Raw genomic sequence first — 12,747 nt, forward strand, 5'->3', positions numbered from 1 at the left:
GTCATCTCTCCCTAACTACTCCTCTTCCTCATTGGCTTGCAGGGATGCCTTCAATGGCTCATTGGTGTCAGTTGGGTCGTGTCCGATACATGACGAGTATATCTAGCATCTTGGTTTTACCTTGTATACAAAGTATTTATTTACCGTAGGGCTCGTTTGTTCGAGTGCATAGCTAGGCAAACATGGCTCTAGAGCGTCGGAAGTAGTACAGATGAGACACAAAAGCCTGAAGTCTAAAATGACGCAAATAAACGGCATTCATTAACTGGCTCCAAGTTAGCCCAAAATTTCAGCACAAAAATGCCACTTTGTAGTTTTATATTTGACCGCTTCTTCTCATTACCTAAGCTGCAAGTCCCGAATGCTTTGCAGGAGGCAACCACCTGTTTGTCTTGGTGTCGTGATTATTGGGTGAAATTTTCGCAATAGACAGTTTACTCTAATGAACCATCATGTGTCCAAAGGAAAAGGTGCATCACGTTTCCAGTTCTCTCATTCTTGCGGGCATGAATATTGTGGTAGTGACTCATGCCGAAGTTTTCAACTCTGTGGACCGCTCCGTGGTCACTCTCCTCCTGATAGTTTGATATTCTTGTCTGTTAGCCCCAGAGGTAGAGGTAAAGTCAAATAGGTCCGCGTAGTTCCAGTAGCGCACGGCTCGGTGGGCTGCCTTGCTGAAAACGTGCATTAATAAATACATTGTGGCCGCCGCGGTGGCTCAGTGGTTATGGCGCTCGGTTGCTGAGCCGAAAGACGTGGGTTCGATTTCGGTCGCGGTGGTCGAATTTCAATAGAGGCGAAATTCTAGAGGCCTGTGTACTTTGCGATGTCAGTGCATGTTAAACAACCCCAGGTGGTCGAAATTTTCGGAGCCCTTCACTACTGCGTCCCTCATAGCTTGAGTCGCTTTGGGACGTTAAACCGGCATAAATTAAACTAAACTAAGCTAAATACATTGTGGCTAAGTAATCCAGTACACCTGTTTCGGCATTGATGCTGTAAATGCTGGTAATGGCCTCTATCAGTATCATCATCGTGAGCATGACTGGACCCACTCGAGGGCAAAGGCTTCTCCCATGTCTCTCCAATTAACCCTTTTCTGTGTCAGCTGCGGCCACCTGTCCACAGAAACTCCGTAATCACATTCACCCGCCTAACTTGCTGCCACCCCCTGCTACGCTTGTCTTCTCTTGGAATGTATTCCGCTAAATTTAGCGGCAAAGTCCGTCGCGGACGAATGGCGGAACACGACGACGGGTTTGGCATGCCTTCATAGCTTTATCGGTGTTCCTTCCGTCTAGGGATGGAGGGTCTTGGTGGTTGTAGGAACAAACTGCCAGAGTACCCTCGGAGACAGTCGGACTAGATGCGGCAGTCGAAGGGGGCTAGAAGGAGCGCCGCGACCAGAACGACCATGCCTGCAATTGGTCCTATTTCTCCTCTTGGTTGCGTCACAAATAACGCCACCGGCAAATGGAACGTAGATTAAATAAACGTTACCAAATACCGATTCAGTATTATCTGTAACATTGGAGTGCTGCATTGAATATGACTGAAGCACCGGATACACTGTGTGTATACTTTCACAATGTCCACGCAAATGTCTACTTTCGTTGCCCGGGCAGCGTCATCGCCGTATGTAGCAAGACGGATGTAGCTGTGCTGGACTGACATTAACATTTCACCACGACTGTACACAGTTGTGCAAAGGCGTCAGCGATGCTTTGAGTTAACGCCTTCATGTTTACGTTATTCAAGCCGCATGCCGTTCCTCGGCGCCTATTGCGCGAGACACGGTTCGTATATAAAACAGGGCAATGCTCAGCAAGTGTTGAGTGTGCGGAGAACTGCAGGCCAAAGCGACTGGAGCCATGCTTTCCGTGGTGTTGTTTCTTGCCTTCGCCGGGTGCTCACTAGTGGCAGGTTCCGTTCAGACGCCGGAGGTCACCCCTTGTTCAAGTAAGTATCATGTGTGGAAAGTCAGGTAAAGACGCTCCTTGTTTCTACTGTACCGGTGGATGCCTGATATTAGGGTTAACGAATATATGCTATGAAAACGGGCACAATTGTTCTCTAAGCAAAAACAATCACGTCAAACTGAAGGGAGTAAGATTGAAAATGAGTACGGGTATGAGCAGTTTAAATGTACAATGACTGAGTTGACGTTTATATCCTGCTCCAACTTTAAAACTTTGCAGACCGTGCAAAAACACAGGGAATAGATGAGAAGAAAGGTATTGCGCTTCCCTGGTGTTCTCCATATAAAGAATTAGTTATAACTTAAATGCGGATCTGGAAAGGTACAAAGGGTATTGTGGCAGGCGCATAACTGTTGAGAACAAAAAATTAGGGCATGGTTTTTTGTTCGTAATTTACGTGTTGTCATTGTCTTCGAGAGAAATGTGTGTTCTTTAAAACTGCCTCGACTGATTTGTTCTTCGTTGTGAACTCAAGAACCAACTAGAGGTGAACGAGTCAGTAATGTGAAACTTATTAAAGGAAAAAACTTGACTAACGTACGTTGCTTTAACGCGTCACTTTAAGCTTGGGTTGAGTAAGGACTTGAATTATGATTCAGAAGGTTCAAAAATCATTCGGACAAAGACGCCATTGAACATAGGCGGCAACAGTTAACTAATGCACAACCAGAGAGCGATGATAACGGGAAAGCTTCGTTGCACGCGACTAAATTCAAGTTGCAGGAATGTAGCGGCCCAATTCAATGAACCATCTGCGGCCCTATCCTGAACTAGTTTTTTGGCTGAGAGCATTTTCTCTCATTCAGACTAGTGCGACAACCGTGTAGAGGGATTTACTTGACAGAATGTTTCCCTCGCGGCGGAACTGTCTGTGTCATCACTCATTGAGATGACAATGAAAAGCGAACAGGTTTATTTCAAGGTTCAAGGTGCTGGCCAATAGTCATGCCTAGCTGTGCGCCAGCAAGCTTGATGACAATGTAGTCGAAATAATACCAGGAGCATCGAGGTCAAAAAAAGGCTCAGAACTCGGTCGGCCCTTGCCCATAAACTCTCTCAAATTTTATGTCATAACTCAGATGTGAAGGCTTTGAACGGTAACCTCACTGCCATGCCTTGTGTCTTTGCATAATGTGAGCACATTCCAGTTATTTTTTTAAATAGTGGGAAACAAAGGGCGGCACATGCTAGATGCTACCTGTAATAATGTCAAGATATTCATTCTAATTAAACCGTTCAGAAGAGGTGTAATATCCTTATATTTTGAGGGTACAGCCTACTCTGTTCAAAACAGCCGAACGTGATGCTGCATTGCTTTGACATTTACCAGTTAATAGGTTCAGCTCGAGAAAACAAGGCTGCCAACTATCCTCTCTTCAAGTACTGTTTTATTGGAACCTGCTGCATGTAGACTACAAGACATGGCTTCAATGCGAAATAGAGTGCCACTGAGCAGGACTAAGGCCTTTCAGTTAATTCAATGTAGCACTGATAAGTGACCTTACACACTTCTTAACATCCATCTCATTCGCTTTGGCATGAAGGACTCCACGTTGATAATATGGTACTGTGTTTTTCTCACTCCAAAGCAGGTGAGAAGAATGTCAGCTTTAGCAACGTTTCCATCTCGGACGCGCAAATCGGAAAAATGATGACCACGAACTTCACCCTAATCACGTCGCAGAAGCTGGAGTCTGACCACAAACTTGAAGTCACAGTTTCTACTGCGGCTGGGAAGAAGATCCACTGTTACGGCTCCATCGGTTCGTGGTACGCATGTGTTTGACACGCTAATATAAAGCCTCTTTAGAGTCATTAGCTAGTTGCATTAATATCACGTGATTTAGGCATACTGCAGGTCGAAGGCCGCTCGCTTTTTGCTCTTCTTCTAGCCCTGCCCTACGCAAGCTTAGGACATCCTAGACAATCAAAATTTTTCAAGTTGCCAATCGGACAAGGAGAAGAGCAAAACGCTGAGGCAGCTTATGTGTATCCAACGTTAGCAATATCGAACGAATACTGCGTCATTAGTCATCTTTGCTATATCCGGTACAAATGTTTCGTTATATCCGAATATCCATTTTTTTATGCGGACGTATACAGCACAATAAGACAAATCATCTGACATTACTTCGAATGTCCTCCGTCAATTAGTTTGGCAGTAATGAGTAATGGACCTTTGAAGTTTGAAGAATGCACGGTTCGTGGAACCAAAAGTCATCGGTGCGAATCCTTATGACTAGCTACGCTTTGAGTTGACTAGTAATATTATGCTCCGTAACGCGCCGCTTAATCGTTTCGTACCACTCCGAACATTCTGCGCCAATTAGGTGGTCCACAATGTGTGTACCAGTGGTACCACCCACTGGTCCCACTTGAATGACCGAGTGTTTCATACTATCGCGACCTTGGGTAATATGGGCATTAGAGCTAACGCTCTAAAACAGTCCAAAGAACAAGGATTAGGGAGCAAAAACACAGTTTGTGTGTCTGTACTGATTACCGCGTCTCTGTCGTCCGTGCTGTTTTGACCATCCTGCAGCAGCTTGACCGTCAGCTCACAATAGTTAATACCACGCCATATGCCACCTTCGTGCACGTTTCATTTCACTTTTATTGCGAAAGCAATACTACTTGCACTTTCACGCCTTTGCCGTGCCGCGGTCGTGACCACCATTGACCTTCATTTGACCTTGATTGCATTAGATTGGATTAGGTTGGATTAGGTTAGATTGGATTGGACTGTACTTGACTGGATTGGATTGGATTGGATTAGATTACATTAGATTAGATTATATTACATTGGATTGGATTGAATTGGATAGGAGTGGATTGGATTGGATTGAAATGGAGTGGATTGAATTGAATTGGATTGGAGTGTATTGAATTGGAGTGGATTGGATGGGGTTGTATTGGTTTGGATTGGATTTGATTGAATTGGATTGGATTGTATAACCAATGCATCACCACAAGTCTAACCACAAGCACCACCTCCAGCTACACTACCAGCTGTACCATGGCGTAGGTACGGATATTGCTTTCGCAATTACCGGGCTTAACCAAGCTAAGCCTCAGCGAATTTTTTTTAACACCTCTGACACTGTAACAAACTGCTACCTATGTTTCTCCGCAGCACACGTTAAGTCCATGCCTGTTTCCGTTAGCTAATTTCTGTTCAAATATCCTCGCCTAAATCTGTACTGGGCGAATAAAATTTTTAAACGTAACAAATGCATCATGTACAGGTTTCTCCTCTGAAATATTTCTGAATTGCTCTTTACCAGCTAAGAATGGCGCCGATACATCCTTCAAAGCTTTCGTACTTATTTAATATCCAGCCTACTTGTCTTTGATTAGCCAGTTATGATTAGTATCAATATTTGACAAAAAAAATCTCGTTTATAATGCGAAATCACGACTTCTCACATTACGCGAAAAGCCGGCGCCGTAAGTGCGTGTGTCTGTGCCTTCGCAGATGGTACAGAAAATCCAAGGGATGGCAAGAAAAGCGCGGCGTCGTCTTCCTATGCATGTTGTTCGGCTATGAATACTCGCCACCGGCCGGCCTCCATGTGCCGCCAGTTTTCCAAACAACATTACTTCGTTTGTTGTATACAAACGCTTCACAACAAGCGTTTATTGTAAAGCTTGGTTTATGGGGGTTTAACGTCCCGAAGCAACTAAGGCTATGAGGGACGCCGTAGTGAAGGTCTCCGGAAATTTCGACCACCTGGGGTTCTTTAACGTGCACTGACATCGCACAGTACACGGGCCTCTAGAATTTCGCCTCCATCGAAATTCAGCCGCCGCGGCCGGGATCAACCCGCGTCTTTCGGGTCAGCAGCCGAGCACCGTAACCACTGAGCCACCGCGGCGGGGCGTTTATTGTAAAGCGTTCCGAGTGGTGGGCCCTTACGGTTTCATGTGGCATATAGCTTACATATGCTAGTCAAGTTGGAGGCTAGCATGCGAGTGCGATTCGAACCGACGACATACGCATCTTCAGTTGTATGCCCTCCCAGACTCTTTAACCCTTACCTTCAGGCACGGTTGAGTTATCCACCGATATCCGACACAATTACTGCGTCATTTTCTTTAATCAAGAACCAATTTTCATATCAATATTCTGAACCCTCCGCGGTGGCTCAGTGGTTACGGCGCTCGGCTACTGACCCGAAAGACGCGGGTTCGATCCCGGCCGCGGCGGCCAAATTTCGATGAGGGCGAAATTCTAGAGGCCCGTGTGCAGTGCGATGTCAGTGCACGTTAAAGAACCCCAGGTGGTAGAAATTTCCGGAGCCCTCCACTACAGCGTCCCTCATAGCCTGAGTCGATTTGTGACGTTAAACCCTGGTAAACCAAACCATATCAATATTCTGATGCAACCGTTCGTCCTAGAAAGTTCCGTGTGGTGTCATGCGGGACCGTGTGTGTGGTGTGTGTGGCTGGGTGGGTGTCAGTGCATTCAGGGATATCAGTGCTTTCGCATTGCCTACCTAAGCAGACTTAAGTGTCTGTGCTGATTTTTTTCTCTTCCATTTCTTACATTGCTGGCTATGCAATACAGCGGATGGTCAATGATGAAGGCAGTAGATAGGGAATTCATACTGGTGAACAGCGCAAAAAAGGCGGGACAACAACAAGACAAGCGCTGACTATCAACTGGGTTTATTGAAGGACGGAAGGGTATATATACATCCACATCCACAGGCAAGGTGTCGAATGCATCAGCAGTCCTTCCGTGGCACTTAGCAACAAGGAATTGGCTTACATCACTTCACATGTGACATAAGTTTTGATTTTCACGGCCCTTTTCACACTATCTTCTTACTTCTTTGTGTTATGTTTTTGTATATATACCCTTCCGTCCTTCAATAAACCCAGTTGATAGTCAGCGCTTGTCTTGTTGTTGTCCCGCCTTTTTTGCGCTGTTCACCAGTATGAATGCATACCAACTCGCCCAGATCTCAGCCTTAGTAGATAGGGAAGAAGCGCTTTCCGTATTTTCTGCATTATATGCTTCCCAAGGTTCAAAGTATCTACAACGTGCATAGATGGTAGAGCAAATGTTTGAACTATTTCAGAAAATTCTCTCTTCGTTTCCTTGTGGAGACTCTTTCTCGTTAACACAGACGTTGATTTTGCCAGCTCCGGAAAGCTTTGAAATCAACATCGCAGCGAAGACAGGCATTAGCATTGCCGGAACAAGCTTAGGACAGCGCTGAAATGGTTATCCGTGTAGAAACGTTAGGCAGCATCAGACCTGAAGCTTCCAGTTCTTACAGCTTGTTCCTGGGAAGCCTTGCCGAGTTATTTTTAGAAAGCCTAAAGCCGTTGACAACAATAATGAACGACTGCAATCAACTCTCCTGCTTACTTGTACTGAAGCCTTTGTTTTACAGTTCCATCTGTTTTTTCCTTAAGCAAGCAAGAAATCTGTGAATCATTTTGATGAAAACCCACGTCTTTAACTATTCGTTTCCTTCAGCACTTACCACATCTGCGGCGGAACCTCGACAGCGGAACAGCTTTTAGGTCAGCCATGGAACAACACGTGCCCTGTTCCAGTGACTACGATGCCAGTGAGCTACAGCCTTCGCCTGCCCTGGTTCATACAGATAGCGATTGGTGTAAGTAGGTCCTGATGCAGGGGCGTCACGAAAAAAATTGCAGGGGACAGATAAGCTCCTCCTTAAGGGTGCACTGAAGAGGAATCTGAACTCGTCTTTTTGCAGCGGGAACTCAATCTACACGTTCCGAGCATTCTTAGAAACTTCGATTTATTGCCCTGTGTGGCCGATTTCTCTAATTAAATCGAATTAACGCCTGGCTCCCGCCTTTTTTTTTTTTTTGAATTCTCCCTCGTACGGTGGGCGGAGCCGACCAACGCGGGGAGTGCCTTTCACCCAGTCCCGCGGCGGTTTGCCGCTTTGCCATCGGCGGAGTAATACGTAGTAGTCCGTAGAAGCAAATAGTCCGCACGTATTTTCATTTCTGCGGGCTTATTTTGCGGTTATATTATCTGCAAATGAAACTATTTATTCGTGGAAACCCAAAAAACAAAATGAAGCGAAAGCAAAGCCTCCACGGAGCTGGCTGAAAGGCACTCCCCGCGTTGGTCGACTCCGCCCACCGTACGAGGGAGAATTAAAAAAAAAGGCGGGAGCCGGACGTTAATTCGATTTAATTAGGAAAATCGGCCACACCGGGCAATAAGTCGCAGTTTCTAAGAATGCTCGGAACGTGTAGTTCCCGCGGCAAAAAGACAAGTTCAGATTCTTCTTCAGTGAACCTTTAAAGGTATGATGGGATAGCGTAATGAGTTGTTTCCCATATATGCAGAACAGGTCATTCTCTATTTTGAATTCGTAGACCCCTGGGAGCCTTGATGCCACTCCTGGCGCAGTGGTGCAGCGGTTAAGCGATAAGCCACTGCCCTGGGATGGAAGGTGCTGCCACCGGTGGGCGTTGTGCGACAAAGGTTGCTTTTACCGAGCTCTCAATCATTACTGTAACTGGCACCTGCCAAGGTAGGCAGTTTTCTCGCAATCGTATGTGCGGGCTGTGAAGAAGCCGCAAAGTCACGGGACCTAAGTCGCCCACTTGCCTCCTAGGCTGCTTCTCTGAGAAAATTTTGTGGATTTTTCGCTCACGGGTCTCATCTGCGCAGACGATCTCACAGAAGCTTAATTTTGAAGAAAATTCGCCCTGGTCAGGGGTTCGAACCCGGAACCAGCGCCTGTCCTTGTATTCGCTCTAATAACTAAGATAATCTAGAATGTTAGCGGTTGCCTGGGAGAAACGGAATCGATAGACAACTAGATAAAGAAGCAGAAACTGCTCCTTTATTACAAATGTGCGCCAGCGGGGGAGATTTACTTAAATAACCTTGGGCTAGGGATCATCCTTTCCATGATACCTCACTGCGCACAGCAGGTGGCGAGCCACTTCCCCTTCCCCGCTTGCTTCCGAAATGCTTCTCGCCCTCGCCTTTGCGTCGTGCATTTTGAGGCTTTATTCGGTTTTGTCCGCCGTAGTGTGTCGTCGTCATCGGCGTCTCTTATCGACGTCGACGGCGTTCAGCATAAGTGAAAAGCTCGCGGAAAACCACAGAGAAGCAGCCTAGGTGGCAGGTGGATCACTTAGGTCACTTGATCTTGTGGCATGGTCACAACCTGCCGACCGTGAGAGGTGGAAGTGAAGTAATGATTGGTCGCTAGAGGTTGCTCTAGAAGAGCAAGCTGGGCGCACAAAAACCTTAGCGGCAGCTTCTGCAATCGCAAGGCAGTGGCGCATCTATGAATCGTTGCACCTCTGCGCCAGGACTAGCGTGAGAATTTCCAGGGATCTATGAATGTTACGTAGACAATGACCAGTTCCAGAGATATCGACATTAAACCTTTAATGCTGTTGCGTCATTGCGTCATGTCACTAAGGAGGAGCTTAGGTGCCCCTCCGATTTTTTGTTCTCAATGTCTGAGCAGCGAAAAAGGCGGGAGAATTTGGGATTGCCTTGTACCGAATTTTTGGGGAAAAGTAAACGAACTTTTGTGCTCTAGATAAAGCTTTACTGGTTGATAGGAGGCGGTCGGGCGGATTGGCCATAGGCGGCCGGTCGTGGTCCAGTTCAGTAGGTATTTGGGAAGATGTTGGAAAGACCTAAGACGCTTGTGGTTAGGTCTGGCAGTTATTGCTCGAAAAGAATTTTTTGTTTAATTACAACCGAATTAAACCTCCCCCACAGAACCCTTGCAGTACGTCCTGAGTGAAAGACCTGTAGAATAAATTTAAGTCACCGCGCCAGACATAAGTCTACGGGGTGGTCTCAAGCCCCACACTATCCTTCGCCAACTATCCGGTACAACAAACATGATCATCATAGCATTCTATTATAAATTATATCGTACAACATGTGCCCCGCTAAATGTAATCGATTGTTTTGAATAGGCGAATTGCCACCGCCCAGTGAAACAACTGAGTGCTGAAGTGAGTCTCGTGGCCTATTTAGGAGGCCTCTCTTTTCGTTCACCAAATGTGAAAAATTCCCCCCAAAATAATCAGCGGACTTTTCAATCATTGGCGTCGGGAATAATGTGCCAATTACGATGTTGTAGTTCATCTTGAAAAAAAATAGCTGCCCGAAATATTTGCAGCAAGGTACAGTTCACACGTATTTATTTATCGACCGCAATATACAGCTACTACTTAGACGCGTACCTCTCGTTCAGCGCACCCGCAAAATCCAATTGGGGACAGTGCTCCAAATATAAAGCGGTTTTTGTTCTCTGAGACGGCTGTTAGAACGCTGAAGCGCCCCGGCATCACAGGGAAGCCTTACAAGTAGATGATACGTCATGCGGTATCACCACGTGATCCGTCGGTCTTCGGCATTTCAGGCTATTTGCCCTGAGGTGCTCTAAACACATCGACAATGAGAAGGGAGCAAAAGTTGCTGCCTTTCATAGAACTGAATGAAGCTGTCCAGTGATTGTATACACTCGTCAGTTATCGCTTCTTAATGGATAGGCAGGCACACACGCGTTTACGTGAGGATTGCTGCCCAAGCAAAACACGGTTTAAACTGGTCATATTGTATAATCTATAAGGATGATGGTGTTTTTTGAGTATTGCTTCCCGCTATGTGAATCCCTTTTGAAAGGTGCAGTCTTCGCCAAAAGCACCCGGGGCAACTATGGTTTGTTTCTTAGCCTCGTAGCGAAGCACCTGTGGTGGTCCTTAATCTCCGAATCTGTGTAAATTGAGGCGAACCCTTGTCCTCCCATTTTGACACCATTCTGTATTCAGGGATGGCGTAAAGGCTCCGTTATGCGGTTGAGAAGCGAGAACCTGTCGCTCGGTTATTTTGGCTAAGCAGGTACTTGTAAAGCTTTTACGAGGGGGTACCCAAAAGAAACCGGACTAAATTTTTTGGTCGACAAAGCTTCTGTGGTACCGCGTTTTGCCACTAGGAGCGCACAGAACGAACATTCCAGAGTCAGTAAGCCGAGTGCCATCGTTGAAGGAGGTGAGACTAGTTTAGGCAGAGTTTTAGAGTGACGACTGTTTTGTGTGAATGTCGTTTTTGCAAATGCTGATTTTCGTGAACAGCGTGCGCCGGTGAAATTTTGATTTTTGCCCGGAAAAAGTTGAATGGAAACTCTTGAAATATTAAGAAAGACGTACAAGGACGACCCTATGGGGACAACTCAAGTGTTCTTGAATCGAATCCTGAGTCAAAGCAACAATAATGCCAATGGAAAACTTCAAATTCACCTCGCCTCAAGAAAGCTCGTCAGGTGAAACCAAACCTCAAAACAATGCTGATTTGTTTTTTCGACGACGTGAGACGAGTCGTCCATTGAGAATTTGTTCCGCAGGGCCAGACAGTTAACCAGGCTTTCTACTTGGATGGTTTGAAAAGATTGGGCAACAGTGTGCGGTGGAAGCGGCCAGATTTGTGGCGGTCGGGTGACTGGTTTTTCCATCATGGCAATGCCCCTGCTCACACAGTTCTGTCTCTACGACAATTTTGGACCAAAAATGGCATGACCCCTATTCCTCAACCCTCATACTCTCCCGACCTTGCCCCGTGCTACTTTCTTTGTTTCCTAGAATGAAAAAACAGGTGAATGGAAAGCGTTTCGCTGATGTTACTGAGGTGAAGAAAAAAACGACGGAGGCACTGTCAAGCATCACAAAAGATGAATTTAAACAATGTTTTGAAAAATGGAATGAAAGATTCGACAAGCATATCATTGCAAGTGGGAATACTTTGAAGGAGATTGAAGGTCTGTGCTTAAAATGTGAACAAATAAGTTCAAACAAAAATAAGTCCGGTTTTTTTTTGGGTACCCCCTCGTATACATGCCTTTTTAAAGCTGCGAACAAAGGCTAAAAGTATAACTATGGAAATGTGACACTAGAAAAATGTGAGGCTCAGTTACTTGATCATCGTACGACGCAAACGTATGCAAAAACTTCTAGGCAAATGATAAATCAGGAGTTGTGAGATTGGCTGCCAGTCCTCTCTTTTGCAGCAATGCGCGCTTCGTCTACGTAGGGCTATTGGTACCCCTTTTTCTGTGTGTCAAGCTAGAACCTCGTTATCCGCTATGTTACTAAATCATTGCATAGGAAACACCTTGCTCAGCAAGAAAAGCACCTTAAAATTCGAAGCTAGCTGCCTACGTGCACGTTTTTAAACGCCAGTGTTGCCATGCTGCGTTTCCAGGTGTCTTGCGGCCAATACCATTTGATGTGTTTTGAATTTCGTGCATTGACCAGAGTCGGAGCGAACGGCATCTGGAAAGATACTGGTCAATATACTAAGTGGCCTCGACAAAGCAGCGTAATGCCTGTCTAGACTACCCATGCCGTCCTTTCATGTATCAATAGACACCTACTTTTCCCTTCCTTAACAACCCGATTCCCCAACAAACGGCCTTAAGCCCCCCTTTCTAAATAAACAGCTCGTTCACTCATTCATTCATTCATGACACGAAAGAATAAGACAAGCAGCTGGCGAAGACGATGAAAAGCCCTGTTCAAACGAAGGTTATAGGTGTTTCAGAAGAGGAATCAAGAGTGGAAGTGCTGTGTTTACTGACAGTGACAACGGAGTATCTGTGTGCTCATCGTACTCGTTTCCTTTCAGAGCACCCCGACAACACTGCACATCAAGCTAAATGTGACCAAAGGTGAAACAGTGGTTGGGTGTGAGTTGTTCGACGTGAACATCGCAGGCGCCGACTCCGAAACGTCGGAATAA

General features: G+C 45.9%; 1 protein-coding gene across 1 annotated transcript; it reads left to right on the top strand.

The window, feature by feature from the left end:
- The first annotated feature begins 1,871 nt into the window (after nucleotides 1–1,871).
- Nucleotides 1,872–12,747, top strand: LOC149330360 (uncharacterized). Its single transcript, XM_089559405.1, has 4 exons — nucleotides 1,872–1,959; nucleotides 3,569–3,749; nucleotides 7,468–7,609; nucleotides 12,634–12,747. The coding sequence occupies exons 1-4, from the start codon at nucleotides 1,872–1,874 to the stop codon at nucleotides 12,745–12,747; spliced, it is 525 nt and encodes a 174-aa protein (XP_089415531.1).

Source organism: Amblyomma mixtum, chromosome 9 (genome assembly GCF_055824585.1).
Source record: "Amblyomma mixtum isolate Tamu chromosome 9, ASM5582458v1, whole genome shotgun sequence".
Taxonomy (NCBI): Eukaryota; Metazoa; Arthropoda; class Arachnida; order Ixodida; family Ixodidae; genus Amblyomma; species Amblyomma mixtum.